This window comes from Sardina pilchardus, chromosome 3, assembly GCF_963854185.1.
Source record: "Sardina pilchardus chromosome 3, fSarPil1.1, whole genome shotgun sequence".
Taxonomy (NCBI): Eukaryota; Metazoa; Chordata; class Actinopteri; order Clupeiformes; family Clupeidae; genus Sardina; species Sardina pilchardus.
In genome coordinates, this window is record NC_084996.1 from 28,741,137 (window position 1) to 28,755,897 (window position 14,761).

The window sequence follows — 14,761 nt, forward strand, 5'->3', positions numbered from 1 at the left end:
AAAGAGTAAGAAAAGTGGAAAGAGAGAGAGAAAGAGTATTAGGGAGGGAGAGGAGAGGAGAGAGAGAGGGTTTAAGAAAAAGAAAGAGAGATAGAGCACAGTAGCCAATCATCAAGGAGCTATACAATCCCTGTGGGAGGAGAGTAAGAAACATAAAATTACATTTCCATGTAAAAGAGTCCATGACCTGATGTGGTGTAAGCAGCACATATATGCCACTCTTCGCACCTCAGTCCCCATTACTAGTCCCTATCAGCAATACTGATGTAGCACACACACACAACAGGTCTCCAGGAAGAATAAAAAAGAGTTTGCATCTTTTTAAAATTGCAATGACCTCAAAATAGACCATATTTTGACAAACCAATTGAATTAAAAAACATAATGCAATCTGGGGAACAGTGATAACAATGGTAATAAGCCATAATAAGGCGTGATGGATAACATAATCCCCCAATAGGGAAAAGCTTTCTGAAGGCAAATGTGCAAATGAGATTCCAGCCAAGGTCTTATATCGCCCCCTGGTGGTAATCTGATTGCTGTGTGACTATGAAATTCTCAGTTGTGCATAATGGCTCTAAACCACTGAAGGCTCTGCCAAGTGTGTGGGTGAAAAAAGTGGTGCTGTGAAGAACACGACAGTAGTTTCTGTGAGTTTAGTCTGAACCAGAGGCACTGCGATCCACATATATCTCAAGAAAATACATTCAGTCACCAGAATACTGAAATATAGTGGGAATGCAAAGAGCTGTGACTGGTTGTGATGACAATCAGAAATATTAAAAATGATCTGCTTTATGTGAACCTGTTAAACTGTTGAATCTGTTTGTATATACAGTATAATTACATGAAGATTAAATATGATAATAAAAGATCATTACATGTTATAATGACATACAATGTCCATGTATTGCTTGGTAAATAACAGATGTTTTTTTTAAACAGAACAACTTCTGGTAGCATTTACAGAAGAACTTCAAATAATGTGTGTCTACAAAGGAAACCTTTGGAAGCCACAGCACATTTGACTTTGGGCTGGTGGCCAGCACTTGAACTTGCCTTTGTGGAGCAGTGTGGATGCACAATTATGCCACTGCTTCTCTCTCTCAGTGAGCTTGATGGTCAACATCACTCTAAATCAACTATGATTAATTAACAAAATGATCAACAGCATGTCACAAGTCATGAGTCAACACTTTTTTAATTGACACTAAATGAATAATGATCTGATCCTGAACACCCCTGAAATTAGCACTCTACCATGATGATAAAAAGTGTGAACGGAACACAACTCAACTCAATAGCATATCAGACTCTATTAAAGCAACATTAAAGCACTTTTCCTCTGTCGCATGCACGCTATTTGTTTATCCAGCAAATAACGATGTCGTCAGACAAGGTAGAGTATGCTGTATGATTTTATGAAGGAATGATGCATTGCGACAAATTGCAAATACATTGCAAGTCAAATTTGTATTTTTTTTTTATGTCTCATTCCATCGAACTACAGATCCGCTACCCAATCTGGTAAACTTCCATAGTGCAGTTATGGGCGATAGAGGGCCGCAAAGAGAATGCAGAAGGGCCGCTCACTCTGTTACAGGTTGATGAACCACTGAAATGATTTTGGAAATAATATTTCAATGTACAAAAAAACTCTTTAGTGTTGCTTTAAGACAACAATACCCTTGATTCCCCCCACCTACCCTACTTTCTTAACGCATCTACACAAATACAAGACAGCCCCGGGCCTGGCCACTGCTTAGACAGATCCTCAGCAAGAGAACAGCATGTCTGTACAGTTATAAATAAACCATGGTTTATACCACAATACAAATGAACTCTGCATAGCTGCACGAGGCATGTAGAGTTATACTGTATGTCAGTGAACAAAATAAAATGTGTCTTTACACTACTTTTGTGTAGAGAGCTGATTTTTACTTTCAAGCCATTTTAAAGGACAGAGGTAAAGAGGAGAAGAATGAGAGAGAGAGAGAGAGAGAGAGAGAGAGAGAGAGGCTTACTTCCTGCCATGTGGCGGACTTACCATATGGTACACTTCCTGTTCCGCATTAGAATCTGTTTTTGTCTGTTGCAGATGCTCCGAGCTGCAGCAGCAGTGGATGTTTCAGGCCTCAGTTGAGTTCTATTGCCATACTGTAAGTCAACACATCCCATCTCTGAACTCCATGCACTGATGAACAGCAGTTTGGGATCACTGGTATAACTGTAGAAATGTTGATCATGTTTATTCATGTACATTGTACATTCTTTCTTTATTTTTAACTTAACTAGGTGACTGAATCACCTTCTCTATGGATAGATATTTTGCACTCCAGACTATCCCCGATAGGGTAGACAATATTGATGAATAAAGTTATATAATATAAATACAGTTAGACCTAAGATATTCAGTAGATACTTTCGTCCAAAGTAACTTCTAAACTATTTCATGAAATGAGATTTGTAAAGGATGCACCAAACACTGTGGACTAATTAAAAATACAATCAATTTATTTCAAGTCACATATGGGCAGAAAAGTACAAAATTATATATACATACATAGGTCCTCTTCTGATTCTATGTACAGTACACCAAGTACAGTACAATATAGTTTCCTTAAGGCTTTTTTACCTGTAATAATATAAATATACATTCAAACCCATATGAACGTGACTGTTTTAGAAATCTAAAGCATCTTCTTTTGCACAGGATGTAACATTCTGGGGTTCCGCATTTGATTTTCTCTTCTGCTTTTAGACCATGCAATCTTGCAGTTCCGGGACAATGTGGCAGTATGCTCAAACAGTGGTACCAACAACTGGGAAACAACCTATTCCCTAAAGAGCAAAAGCCCTCCAATCAAATTTTGAGGTTATCTGGAAACGTGCTTATATTGTCTGGATCTCTGAATCTACAGGTCCAGACAGGCATGGGTAGATTGTGTGTGTGTTTGTGTGTGTGTGTGTGTGTGTGTGTGTGTGTGTGTGTGTGTGTGTGTGTGTGTGTGTGCCCGTGTGTGCCCGTGTGTGTGTGTGTGTGTGCCTGTGTATGTGTGTGTGTGTGTGTGTGTGTGTGTGTGTGTGTGTGTGTGTGTGTGACACATATGGGAAGGTCTGGCATTCACCAGAAATGACACATCTCCCAAACATGCTGGTGCACATACACCACACATAAACAGAAACACCCCATAGACACAGGGATATATAATGCAATAAATTACACACAGAAACACACACACACACATGCATGGTGGTGGTAATGTGAAACAGATGGCAAAAAGAATACAGATATCATACAGAAATACTCACAGCTATAAACTGACTGTACAATCACCAGAATCACCCAGTATTGACACACACACACACACACACACACACACACACACACACACACACACACAAGAGCTGCACCGACAGATCTATAAGCCTGTGTTTGCCTGGCGAAGCCAATGGAAACAGCAATGCAATCAACCTCCCCTCTCCGTCCAACAAACCAGTCACCCGACCAATCACAAGGGGCAAATGACCCCGGGACGAGGTCTGCGGTTGTCATGGAAACGTGAGCGCCTGCTGCGCGAGGTGCGTCTCGGCGGAGTGACAGGCACACACGACACACACACACACAGATGCACACGTGCACACAGATCTATCTGGTCTGGTCTGGATTACAGAAAGCACAATATCACACTGAGCCACAGCTGCACGAAGCGAAGGGCCAGAAGTCACCACGGATACCAGTCTGAACGCATCTGAAGTGATACGGGTCTCGTTTGCACAACCATGCCAGCAAACGGTTAACCACGGATGTGCTGCCTTCCCATGTCTCTCTGGGCGGCTGTGCCTGTGGCCAAAGGCCACATGCTGTGACCATCGTCAATAGCTGATCAATAGGTCTTGAAAGCCTACGGTTAGCTCAGCTAAATTCAGTGCCCCTCCTCAGGTTGTGAAAGGAAGTTCCATAGGGTTTTTTTGTGACTGAGAGCAGAAAATAAGACAGCTGCTGAAGCCTATTTTAAATGTCACACAAGTACACAGCATATTCAAGTAGACATTAATTTCCCACAAAGGCCATGGCTTCATTTCCCATCTGATCGTACACTAATCTTCCACAACCTGTCTATACAGTATGAAGAAGCTAACCTAGCGAGAGCCTTTCCTCTGTCCTCTGTTTTAAACGGATACACACACACACACACACACACACACACACACACACATTCACACAATCCATGGGCTATCATCACCCCTACACCATGGCAGAGGTGAGTTGGGACCGTCTGAGTCATGCCGGTGTTAGGGGAGTTGTTTTCCTGTGTCTCTCTGCCCACGGACAATACACACACATACTGGGCAGGAACCATGACATCATGGGGACTGTGAGACTGAGTCAATCTGTCTTTGTGTGTGTGTGTGTGTGTGTGTGTGTGTGTGTGTGTGTGTGTGTGTTTGTGTGTGTGTGTGTGTGTGTGTGTGTGTGAGAGAGAAAGAGAGAAACACATTCTTGCACATATAGAAACACTATGTTGACCTTTGAACTCCCTTCTTCCAGCTGCATAGAGACCCCTTGTTTAACAGAAAGGCCCTAAGGACTACACAACTACCACTAATTGCCAACTAAATCGTTCTGATTTAACCGTACCATTCAGGCTACTTCCGCTGAAATGTATTATCTGTTGCCTGAAACAGCTGATTAAAAAGAACATGGCTTTTGTGTATTCCTTCATGTCTCCCCAATGCAAACAGCAATTATACCAACAAAGCTGGAATGTATCCTGTAATTAGCTTGCCCTGATCAGTACCAAGATAAATAAGGTACAGTACAAAAACAACTGCTACATGCTGTAACAATGTGCATATTGCAACATAAGAAAAAGTGGCAGGTACGGACTTTTCTGCTGTACCTATAGGAAGCTTACTTTGTGCATCTATACATTCAAGACAATCTTTGATCAGCAGAATGATCAGTTTTTGAATCTTTGGTTTAAGAACCCAAAAATAAATGAAAAAGGTCTGTAGAAAACACATAGGACTCACATGTACTTGCATGTTAAATCTGTGCTAAAGCACTTGCATATACTTAAATGGCATAATGCCCTTCAACATGCAAGGTAGGTACAGTATATAAAAATAAACAAATCAAATATTTTTTGCTATGTAACTGTATAAGTACACAGCAATATGTCTATGCTACAACACTTTCATCATCATATATGAATTCTACAGACTTTTTCCAAATGGACTGTTTCTTTGATGAAATAGAAGGCACTTGTGTTTGCTGATAAATATTTCATAAAGCATAATGGTTGTATCTAGCAGTGCAAAAAAACAAAATCACCATTACCCCTTAACGAGATCATTGTTTGGCATTATAAATGTCTCTGAAACATAGAGTCTGAACATAGAACGAGTTATCAAACCAACAATTGCCCTGAAGTGACGGGCCAGTCCCTGGACCCTGGGTAATAGATATTGCAGTTGGATTCATTGGGAGTGGCGCTGTGGAGGCTCCTCACTCTGCCTCTATGTGTTTGCAGTGCAGGCCCCGGCCCAGGCTGCTTCTCTGGGGCCTGCCCAGCCGGATGAGCCGGTGCAGGTGCGCCCAGGTGTAGGAGAGCCGCGCCGCCACCAGCTCCAGGGAGGCCGCGCTGACCCCCTCCCACAGGTTGGCCGGCGCCGCGTCCTTCAGCAGCTTGGGCATGGCCACGGACACGGACTCGGGGAGCAGCCCGACGTCGCCGCCGAGGAACAGGTGCCTCAGCGTGCAGCTCTGCAGGCTCTCCCGCAGGCTCCGCAGCAGGTCCTCCAGCCGGTCCACCAGGTGGCGCTCTTCCCAGGCCTCGGCCGGCGTGCCGAACAGCAGCCGCAGCCAGGCGGTCTTCAGGGCGTAGGAGGTCAGCGCGCCCTTCCACTCGGCGCGGGCCTGGTTGTCCAGCGTCTGGCCGCCCAGGTCCCGCACCTCCTTGGCCAGCTGGAGGACCTTGAGGTGGCAGGAGCCGGCGGGGAGGCGCCCCTTGAGGAGGCCCAGCAGACGCTGCTCCTGCTTGGGGAAGTAGACGGCCCACAGGTCCTCCTCGCCCGGGCGACGACGCTGGTCCGACGACGACGCGGCGACGGGGACCAGGAAGGCGGAGTCGCCGAGCGGGAACGCGGGGACGAGCCGCACGCCCATGGAGATGTGGCAGCAGACGTAGTCGGAGCGCGGCGTCAGGCGCAGCTGCACGCGCTGGTCCTCGCCGAGGGAGAGGCTGAGGGCGCAGCGCTGCTCGAACGGGTAGCGCACGGCGGCCAGGCAGCGCTGGGCGGCTGGGTAGAACCAGCGCAGCACGCCGTCCGGGCTGAGCCGCTGGACGCCGGGGGACCCTCGCGCCGGCCGCAGGAAGCCCTCGGCGAACGGCCGGTGCCGCCGCGTCCAGTCGGAGCGACGCGCCGTCTCCAGGGCGACCAGCGGCGGGCCGCCGGGCCGCTCGGCGAACGCCGCCACCGGCTCCAGGACGAGCCCACGCGGCAGACGCAGCGGCACGAGGATGTCGAAGCAGTCGGGCGAGCCCACCTTGTGCTCCTCGTACGAGCTGCCGATCTGCACGTGGTCGCCGCGGAAGGCCAGCGAGGATTCCGGCGGCCCGTCGGTGCGGCCCACCCTCACCAGCTCGCTGACCAGCTTGGCCACGTGCGCCTTGCTGTGGCCCAGGACGTGGGGCGAGAGGCGCACCTCGCGCTCGTAGTACTCCTCCAGGAGCTCGCGGCGGGCGCGCCCGTGCCCCTCCAGGAGCAGCGCCCGCCCCAGACTTGCCCTCTTGCCCCGGCCGCCCGCCCCGGGCCCGCGGGCGCAGTAGCGCACGAAGAGGTAGCAGACGGCCAGCGCCAGCGCGCACTTGAGCAGCGACAGGGGCCCGAGGAGGAGGAGGTCGGCCGGAGGGTCCTGGCAGCCGTCGCCCGCCGAGGGGTCCGGAACGTTCCGGTACGTGAGGTGATGGAGCAGCAGCAGGACCACCAGCACGCAGCTGAGCAGCGGCCAGAAGACGCGAAGGTTCAGCGTGTAAACACTCATCCTCCCCTACACACACACACACACACACACACACTCACACACACACACACACTCACACACAGACACGCAGGTCCTTCCCACAAGGCGGTGAGTGGGAGTATGGTGAGTCGTCCGAGCAGGCTAGCCCATCCTGGCTACGTCCGAGTGCTGCCAGCGGTGAACGAGCCAGATTGTTTCTCTTCTCCTCTGCCCACTTTGTGTTGACGAGTGCCCAGCGTTGAAACCGTTCTCTTCAATTTTCTCTCTTTTTTCTCCTCTTCTTTTTCTTTCTCCTCTGTTTTTCGTTGCTTCCCCTCTTTTTCCAGTTGTCCTTCCCTCGTGTCGGACGGGGGGTGGTGGGGCGGGGGCGATGAGGTGAAAGTTCACGCCGTAGAGTCTCTCCGCAGCTGGGTGATGCCGTCCAACTGAGAGGTCCAGAGACACGTTGGGACGTTTGAAAATTCCCCCCCTTTGGAGCGGCGGGCTCTTTGAGAACACACGACCGAGATAGAGAGAGGGAGAGAAGGAGGGAGAGAAGGAGGGAGAGAGTCTGTGTGAAAGAGAGGGAAAGAGAGAGAGAGAGAGAGAGAGAGCGAGAGAGCGGCTTTCTGACTGTGCGCACGGAGGAAATGCCAAACTCTTGAGAGAGGAATTTGAGTTTTAAAAAAAGAGAGCAGAACTCCGAGACTAGACTCCGTCCTCCTCCCTCTAACCCCCTCCCTCTCATCTTAAAGAGACACACACACGCACCAGTGCGCACCCACACACACACACACACACACACACACACACAGACAGCCCAGTCGAGCCACTCGTCGACAAGCACACAGATGCCATTTAGACTGAGAAGTGAGCAGTGTGAAGTAACACCCATCCATATATTACACAATGCACACACACACACAGACGGAGCAGTAACTTCCTCTTTGGCCCCAGTCATTCCCAAACACAATCACTGTCTGTGTTGCTGGTGGTCACGCATGTCCGAGTGACCTATAGTGTCCAGAGCCATCTGCGTTAAGCCCCGCCTTCCCCTTCAGGCGTAATTAGCTCAGGCCACAGCTGCCCAGATTGATCAACTACTCAACACACTATCGATCGGCTGGTTCAGCAGGTCAAGCCAATGCACCCCCCCCACCCCCTGCTCCCCACACACACACCAATGGTCAACTGGCCATGTGTCCAAAAATAGTGTCCAGTAAAACAGCTGGCCGGCTCAGGGAGCCCACAGAGGTGAACACAAGCAGCTGACCGGCCTGAGGTGAGGGAACATCTGAGAGCGACCCTGGAAAAGCTCGGAGCGGCAATTACAGTGCAGACCATGACATCAGGGAAGGCGTTGACCCTATAAAACTTCACATGTGCTCATTGAGCCTCTCATCGAGGGTGTGACACTTTTCAGTCTCACGAAAACAGACATGTATTCACCGACACACACACACACACACACACACACACACACACACACACACACAAACAGAGAGAGAGAGAGTAGTCTGCTTCCACAGTAACAACTCTGTGCTTCTGTTGACCTGCTCACACCCTGTGCCTTCACGCACGACTGCGGAGAATGACCCCCTCTGACCCTCCTCCGACGCAAAGCCGTCCAAACTCCAGCCTGACCAGGGGCCTCTATTCTCTGGGCTTGTGTACACTGACCAGCAGACCACTGCACTGGACACTGAAGCCTTTTGTGTTTTCATCCAGTCCCCACGGGCAGAATGGGCAGCCAGAATAACTCTCCCAAAACACAAAAAAACAGTAAGAAGAAAAAAACTGACAGACAGGCGAGGACTAAACTAGACAGACAAGGCTCTTTAGAGGGCAAGATTACAGCCTTCCATCTTTAGGATTTGCATGTAAGTAAACAGTGAATGTAAGCTCATGCAAAGACCACAGACAGACAGTTGGGGAGAAGAGGTGTCACAGCAGGAGATCCAAACCGCCCGCTCCTTCAAATAAAGAGCTGGACAGGAAGACGCCCATACAAACACCCACACGCGCACACACACACACACACACACACACACACACACACACACACACACACACACACACACACACACAAAGGTTTTCAAAACAAACAATCTCGGCTGGACCGACGCAGGTGTCAAGCGCAGGAAGAAGACCTAACACGCAAACACAGACACCTGGCCCTTCTGTCACACAAACCTGTTGACCCCCCCAACAAGGAACTGGAGAGAAACGGGCACACTCAGGGCTGCGTGACCTACATCAGCGCATGTGGTCTCTCCCTTCTCGTGTTTACGTGGTTGCTGAACAATGTCTGTAACAGGGCTCGCATGCGGTCACTGTATTTACAGCATCGGTCTCCCTCCCTCTGAAAACAGAGTTTACTTTGAGCAAAGGCAAAAGAGAAGAAAGACATGCAGAGGAAGAGAGAGACGGAGAGAAATAAATTAAAAAGGAGATTGAGAAGAAGAAGGAGTGTTTCTTTGACCCTTGCACCCTCTATTTATCACAGCAGGTCTATTTTTGTCCTGTCAAACACAGCTCAATCTCATTCACACTCAACCTCCCAAACCCCTAACCCACCCCCATCTTAAAAATAAATATCAGTATCACACTTCCAAAGGCTTCAGTCAGAGTGTGTGCGTGTGTGTGTGTGTGTGTGTGTGTGTGTGTGTGTGTGTGTGTGTGTGTGTGTGTGTAAAGTTTACAAAAAGAGGATCTCAACATTTCCCCCTTGAGTGCCCCAGCATGTGCTGTGTGTCTCATTGTCAACATGAGCCTGAGGGTGTGTGTGTGTGTATATATATATATATATATATGTGTGTGTGAGTGTGTGAGTGAGTCTGTGTGTGTGTGTGTGTGTGTGTGTGTGTGTGTGTGTGTGTGTGTGCTTGTGTATACAGTGTGTCTCTCTCTATTGGTGAACATGAGCCTGAGGGTGTGTGTGTGTCCCTGTGTGTGTGTGTTTGGGATGCTTGTGGATCTCTGGTGTCTTTCCAGCTCTTCCAGACACGCTTGGTTCCACTCACATCCCATGACTCTCAAACACTTGAGTCACTGTGGTCTCACACACACACACAACACACACAGCATGCTCCCATGCGTTCTCCTAAAACATAAAACATACTTTCCAACTGTGACCCTGCTCCACGACTGACTGACCGGCTAGAGAGCCTCATGTAAGACACACTTAAGGTATTCTGTACCGCACAGTGGAAAGAGGTTTTTTTTGTGTGGCTGTTCAGTGGAAGAGGAAGCTATAGCCCACCAGGAAATGCTGACTGAGTTGCTCACTGCTGAACTGAATAAATCACCACTCGCGGCCGGTAGGTCACGGCGGTTGTGTATAATTGCTTTGAGGATACGGGTCCATGACCTCACTATCTGGTTACTGCTAAGCAAGTACAGCAGCAAGGGCTTTTTTAACCTCAGGGCTGTTTTCTGGTTTCTCTTCTGACTGTTATAAAAAAAGAGGGATTATTCCATGGACAGAGAGGCAACAGAACAGTCCCTTGGTTTGAGCTTCAAGGGCACCAGCAGTGTTGAGTCAGTGCTCTCTCTTTATCTAATTCATGAACAAGTCTGTGTGAAACCGAGGAGAAATAGAATCTACAGTAATCTCCTGTGTATTAGCCACGTTGTGTACAAGCCGCAGGACAGTGTTTTATGCAAGTTACAAAACCATACAAACAAACCAAACAAAACCATATTATTGCCATATTAACCTGGGTATTAACCTCATAGCTGAGGAAATTTAGCAAAATCAATGTATAAGCTGCGGCTAATAGTTGGGAACTTACAGTAACAGTGAGATGTCTCTGAAATATCTGTTTGCTATTTTTGTTCACCCACAACCTGTAACAAGAACTTCACAATGTTTTTCTTTACCTTGTAGTATTTATTGAACTGCTATCCTATTACCAAGCAAACAGAATGTACTGAACAAATAATGTAAACAGGGCAAACACACACAGTATACTGAGCAAATAATGTAAACTGCTGAAGTTGCTGCGCTGCTGCACTGTTACACAGCGATTGCATCAGTTTCTCTCTCGCTCACCCTCTCTCCCTCTCTTTCTCTCCCTCTCCTTCTCTCTCTTTCCAGCTCTCTCTCTCTTTCTCCCACTCTCTCTCTCTCATCCTCTCCTTCTTTCTCTCCCTCACCCTCACTCTTTCTCTCTTTCATTCTCTCTCCCCCTCACTTTCTCTCCCTCGCTCTCTCCTTCTCTGAGACGGGACAGACGAACAGCCTCTCCCCCCCTCCAGTCTCCAGTGCCAAACTACCCAGAGCGGCCTCCACAATGTGTGTGTGTGTGAGTGTGTGTGCTACGAGAGTGGGAGTGAGAGAGAAACACACAGAGACAGAGACAGTTAGACACAGAGGGAAAAGTGCACATGTTGGAGTAAGTGAATGAATGAATGAAGTGGCCAGTGTTGAGTATGTGTAATGTAATATAAGTTGTGAATGAGAAATGTGCAATGTGTTGTAATGTTCAATTACAATTTTGATTCTAATCCAGCATTTTTTTGTCAAATTCAGCTTCTTCGTCTGGACAATTCTCAAGCTGTCCATTCAGTGTGTACTATTACAAAAACTCTGGTGTTCACACAGTCCTGGCATTGTGAATGGGAAACATAGTGGCTTAGACCAAGTAGCAAGGGCAAGATAACCATTTCAACCAATCAGCAATGTCTCAGGAGCACGGAAGGGACGGTTGAAGTTTGAAATCTCAAATATCAACAACGTTTCGCCCAAATGGCAGATTCTGCCTTTACTTTAATGACTGTGTGTGTGTACGTGCAGTATGAATGTGTGTGTGTGTGTGTGTGTGTGTGTGTGTGTCTGTGTGTGTGTGTGTGTGTGTGTGTGTGTGTGTGTGTGTGTATTTGTGTGCATGGGCCGGCGGTGGCCCTCTGGAGTGAGCCGGGAGGAGTCCCGGGCCAGGAGCCGCCGTTGAGATTGAATCCCACAAGAGAGTCCTAACGGCCAGGCCGGCGACTATCCCCTCAGATGACATACAGATTAGGTCATGGGAACTGGAGCGAGAAAAGGGAGGGAGGGAGAGAAAGATGGTAGAAAAGAGTGGGAAAGAAGGAGAGCGAGACCAAGGCAGAGAGAGACACAGAGAGAGAGAGAGAGAGAGAGAGAGAGAGAGAGAGAGAGAGAGAGAGAGAGAGACATAGATAAGTCCTACATGAGAGACCACTACTCCAGCTGCCCGGCTTGCATGACCACCAGTGTGCAGATCAGGTTACGCGTGTGTTATCAGTGACCACCCACGCTCTGCGCTCCGTCTCCTCCAGCCGGGTGGTGTGTAAACATGGCACAACTTCCCCCCGTCAGATCCACTCTGATGTCGGGAGCTCAGCTCAGGCATGTCTCAACTGAAAGCCCATCTGACAACCCAGACAGGCATTTTCATACCACAGCTCACTTCAAGGAGTTTCAACTACTAACGCTCAGTCCCACGCAGGTTACGCGTGTCCCACGTCTTGCCGTTGATCGCTGAGGGGGCACACATGCATGGCCAACCAATCTGCATGGAATGTATTCCTTCATCAGCCCACACCCCATAGTTAAAGAGTCAAATTAGCCACAGTGGCACAACTGTACTGGTACAACTAACAGTGATTCTGTACTTCTTAGACTAAGCACATTCATACACTCACCCACCCTGCCCTCTGGTGTCTGAAAAATTAAAAGCGCTTTCACTGATGGTCAAATCTAGGATCATGAGTTTTGGTGCATGCTGATTTGGTTCTTTTGTTGGGCATTCAGGGTACCGGTGATCAGAATGTGTTACTCTAATATTAAGTGTATCAAAATAAACCACAAAATACAGTAGCCACACCATGTATCAAAATAAAAACAGTATTTCTGTATTTTCAATATACTAAAAACAAAATGATTTAAAAGGAGCATGAAATCACTTTGTAAACTTTCCATATTTGTCCATTTCATCTATTTCTTCATCAGTAAACTGAGACTGTTGATTTAGTGGACAGTGTTTGAGAGCAACAGCCTTTCTCTGCCTACAAGACATGCCGTAAATCTGCAAAAAGAATCAACAGATCAGCTATGCTGACCTGCCTGTTACATCTCATAGCCTAAATACTGTATCAGAGATGCACTCAGAAAGTCATAACTGAACTTGTCAAGTGGTACAAACTAGCTCACAAAAAAAAGAAGTTGCCCAATATCTAAGTGAATGTGCCAGACCAACAATTACTCAGAGAGGTGCCGTGTGTATCATCAGATTTGGAGGACACGTACTGTACACATCATGGTCAATGTTGTTCCAATGATCTGCCAGAGTCCAGGCAAAGTTATAAGTGCGGGTGAGCAAGTAACCATGTGGCTGAGTGAGTGAGTGAGTTTGTGTGAGAGAGGGAGTATATTGTGTGTGTGTGTGTGTGTGTGTAACCTACATGTTACTCATCTTGCACTGGATCATCTTTCTGAATCACAATATCATGATCACAACAAGTCTGGGAAAATAACTGAGTCAGCCCCAGTCAGAGTCAACGTTCATTGCTTTGTACTGTACAATGTCATCACATCACCAAAAGTATTGGTCTTACCAAAAATATTTGGAAGTGTTTTTAAAATACAAAAATCTTCAATCCAATAAAATACAAATGACAAAATTAAAATTTGTATCATAAATTAGTATCATAAATACTGCCCACCCCTGCTGGTAATGCACTTAACGTTAAGAAGGGCCTTTAAGGGTCCAAGATAAAACATGCAGTGTGTTGCGAATGCTTAAGATCTCGACTTTCGTACTTTTTTCCCCTGTATACAGTGGGTATAGTAAGTATTCACACCCATGCTAAAGTTGACTAAAAAGAGGAATATAAAATCATCTTTTGAGAATTGATAGTAATGCCTTAATTCAAAAAATGAGTAAAAATCAAACCGCTAAGGACACAAATTTTCTTTGTGATTGAAGAATGTATCGTAAATAGATAAATGTTCTTCCTTAAATACAGGTTGCATAAGTATTCAACCCCTAAGTTAAATTCCCATAGGAGCAGGAGGAGTTTTTATATGTTTTTATTTTTAAAGGCCAGCTATTTCATGGATCCAGGATAATATGCATCCTGATAAAGTTCCCTTGGCCTTTGGAATTAAAATAGCCCCACATCATCACATACCCTTCACCATAGATAGAGATTGGCATGGTGCTTTTTCCAGTTAGCCTATTAGCCTGTTTGATTTGCATTGAGCTCAATGAGCATCAAACAGGCTAATTGGCTAACTGTAAAAAGCACCATGCCAATCTCTAGCTATGGTGAAGGGTATGTGATGATGTGGGGCTATTTTAATTCCAAAGGCCAAGGGAACTTTATCAGGATGCATAATATCCTGGATCCATGAAATAGCTGGCCTTTAAAAATAAAAACATATAAAAAATCCTCCTGCTCCTATGGGAATTTAACATAGGGGTTGAATACTTATGCAACCTGTATTTAAGGAAGAACATTTATCTATTTAGGATACATTCTTCAATCACAAAGAAAATTAGTGTCCTTAGCCGTTTGATTTTTACTCATTTTTTGAATTAAGGCATTACAATCAATTCTCAAAAGATGATTTTATATTCCTCTTTTTAGTCAACTTTAGCATGGGTGTGAATACTTACTATACCCACTGTATATCGTGGTGAGCAGGAACCTAATTGACCATGACTTTTTCCAAGACCCTAACCCAAATTTCCAAACTTTTCCAGGTATTGCGAACAATAACAACAATAG

General features: G+C 46.7%; 1 protein-coding gene across 1 annotated transcript; it reads right to left on the minus strand.

Moving 5' to 3' along the window:
- Window positions 1–2,491: 2,491 nt before the first annotated feature.
- Window positions 2,492–7,642, minus strand: LOC134077219 (inositol 1,4,5-trisphosphate receptor-interacting protein-like 2). Its single transcript, XM_062532694.1, has one exon. It carries the CDS (start codon window positions 7,049–7,051, stop codon window positions 5,513–5,515), a length of 1,539 nt encoding a protein of 512 aa, XP_062388678.1. The 5' UTR covers window positions 7,052–7,642; the 3' UTR covers window positions 2,492–5,512.
- Between the last annotated feature and the right edge of the window lie 7,119 nt (window positions 7,643–14,761).

Excerpts from the sequence above, each read along its gene's own strand:
- LOC134077219 (XM_062532694.1), bottom strand. The coding sequence starts at position 7,051 with ATGAGTGTTTACACGCTGAACCTTCGCGTCTTCTGGCCGCTGCTCAGC.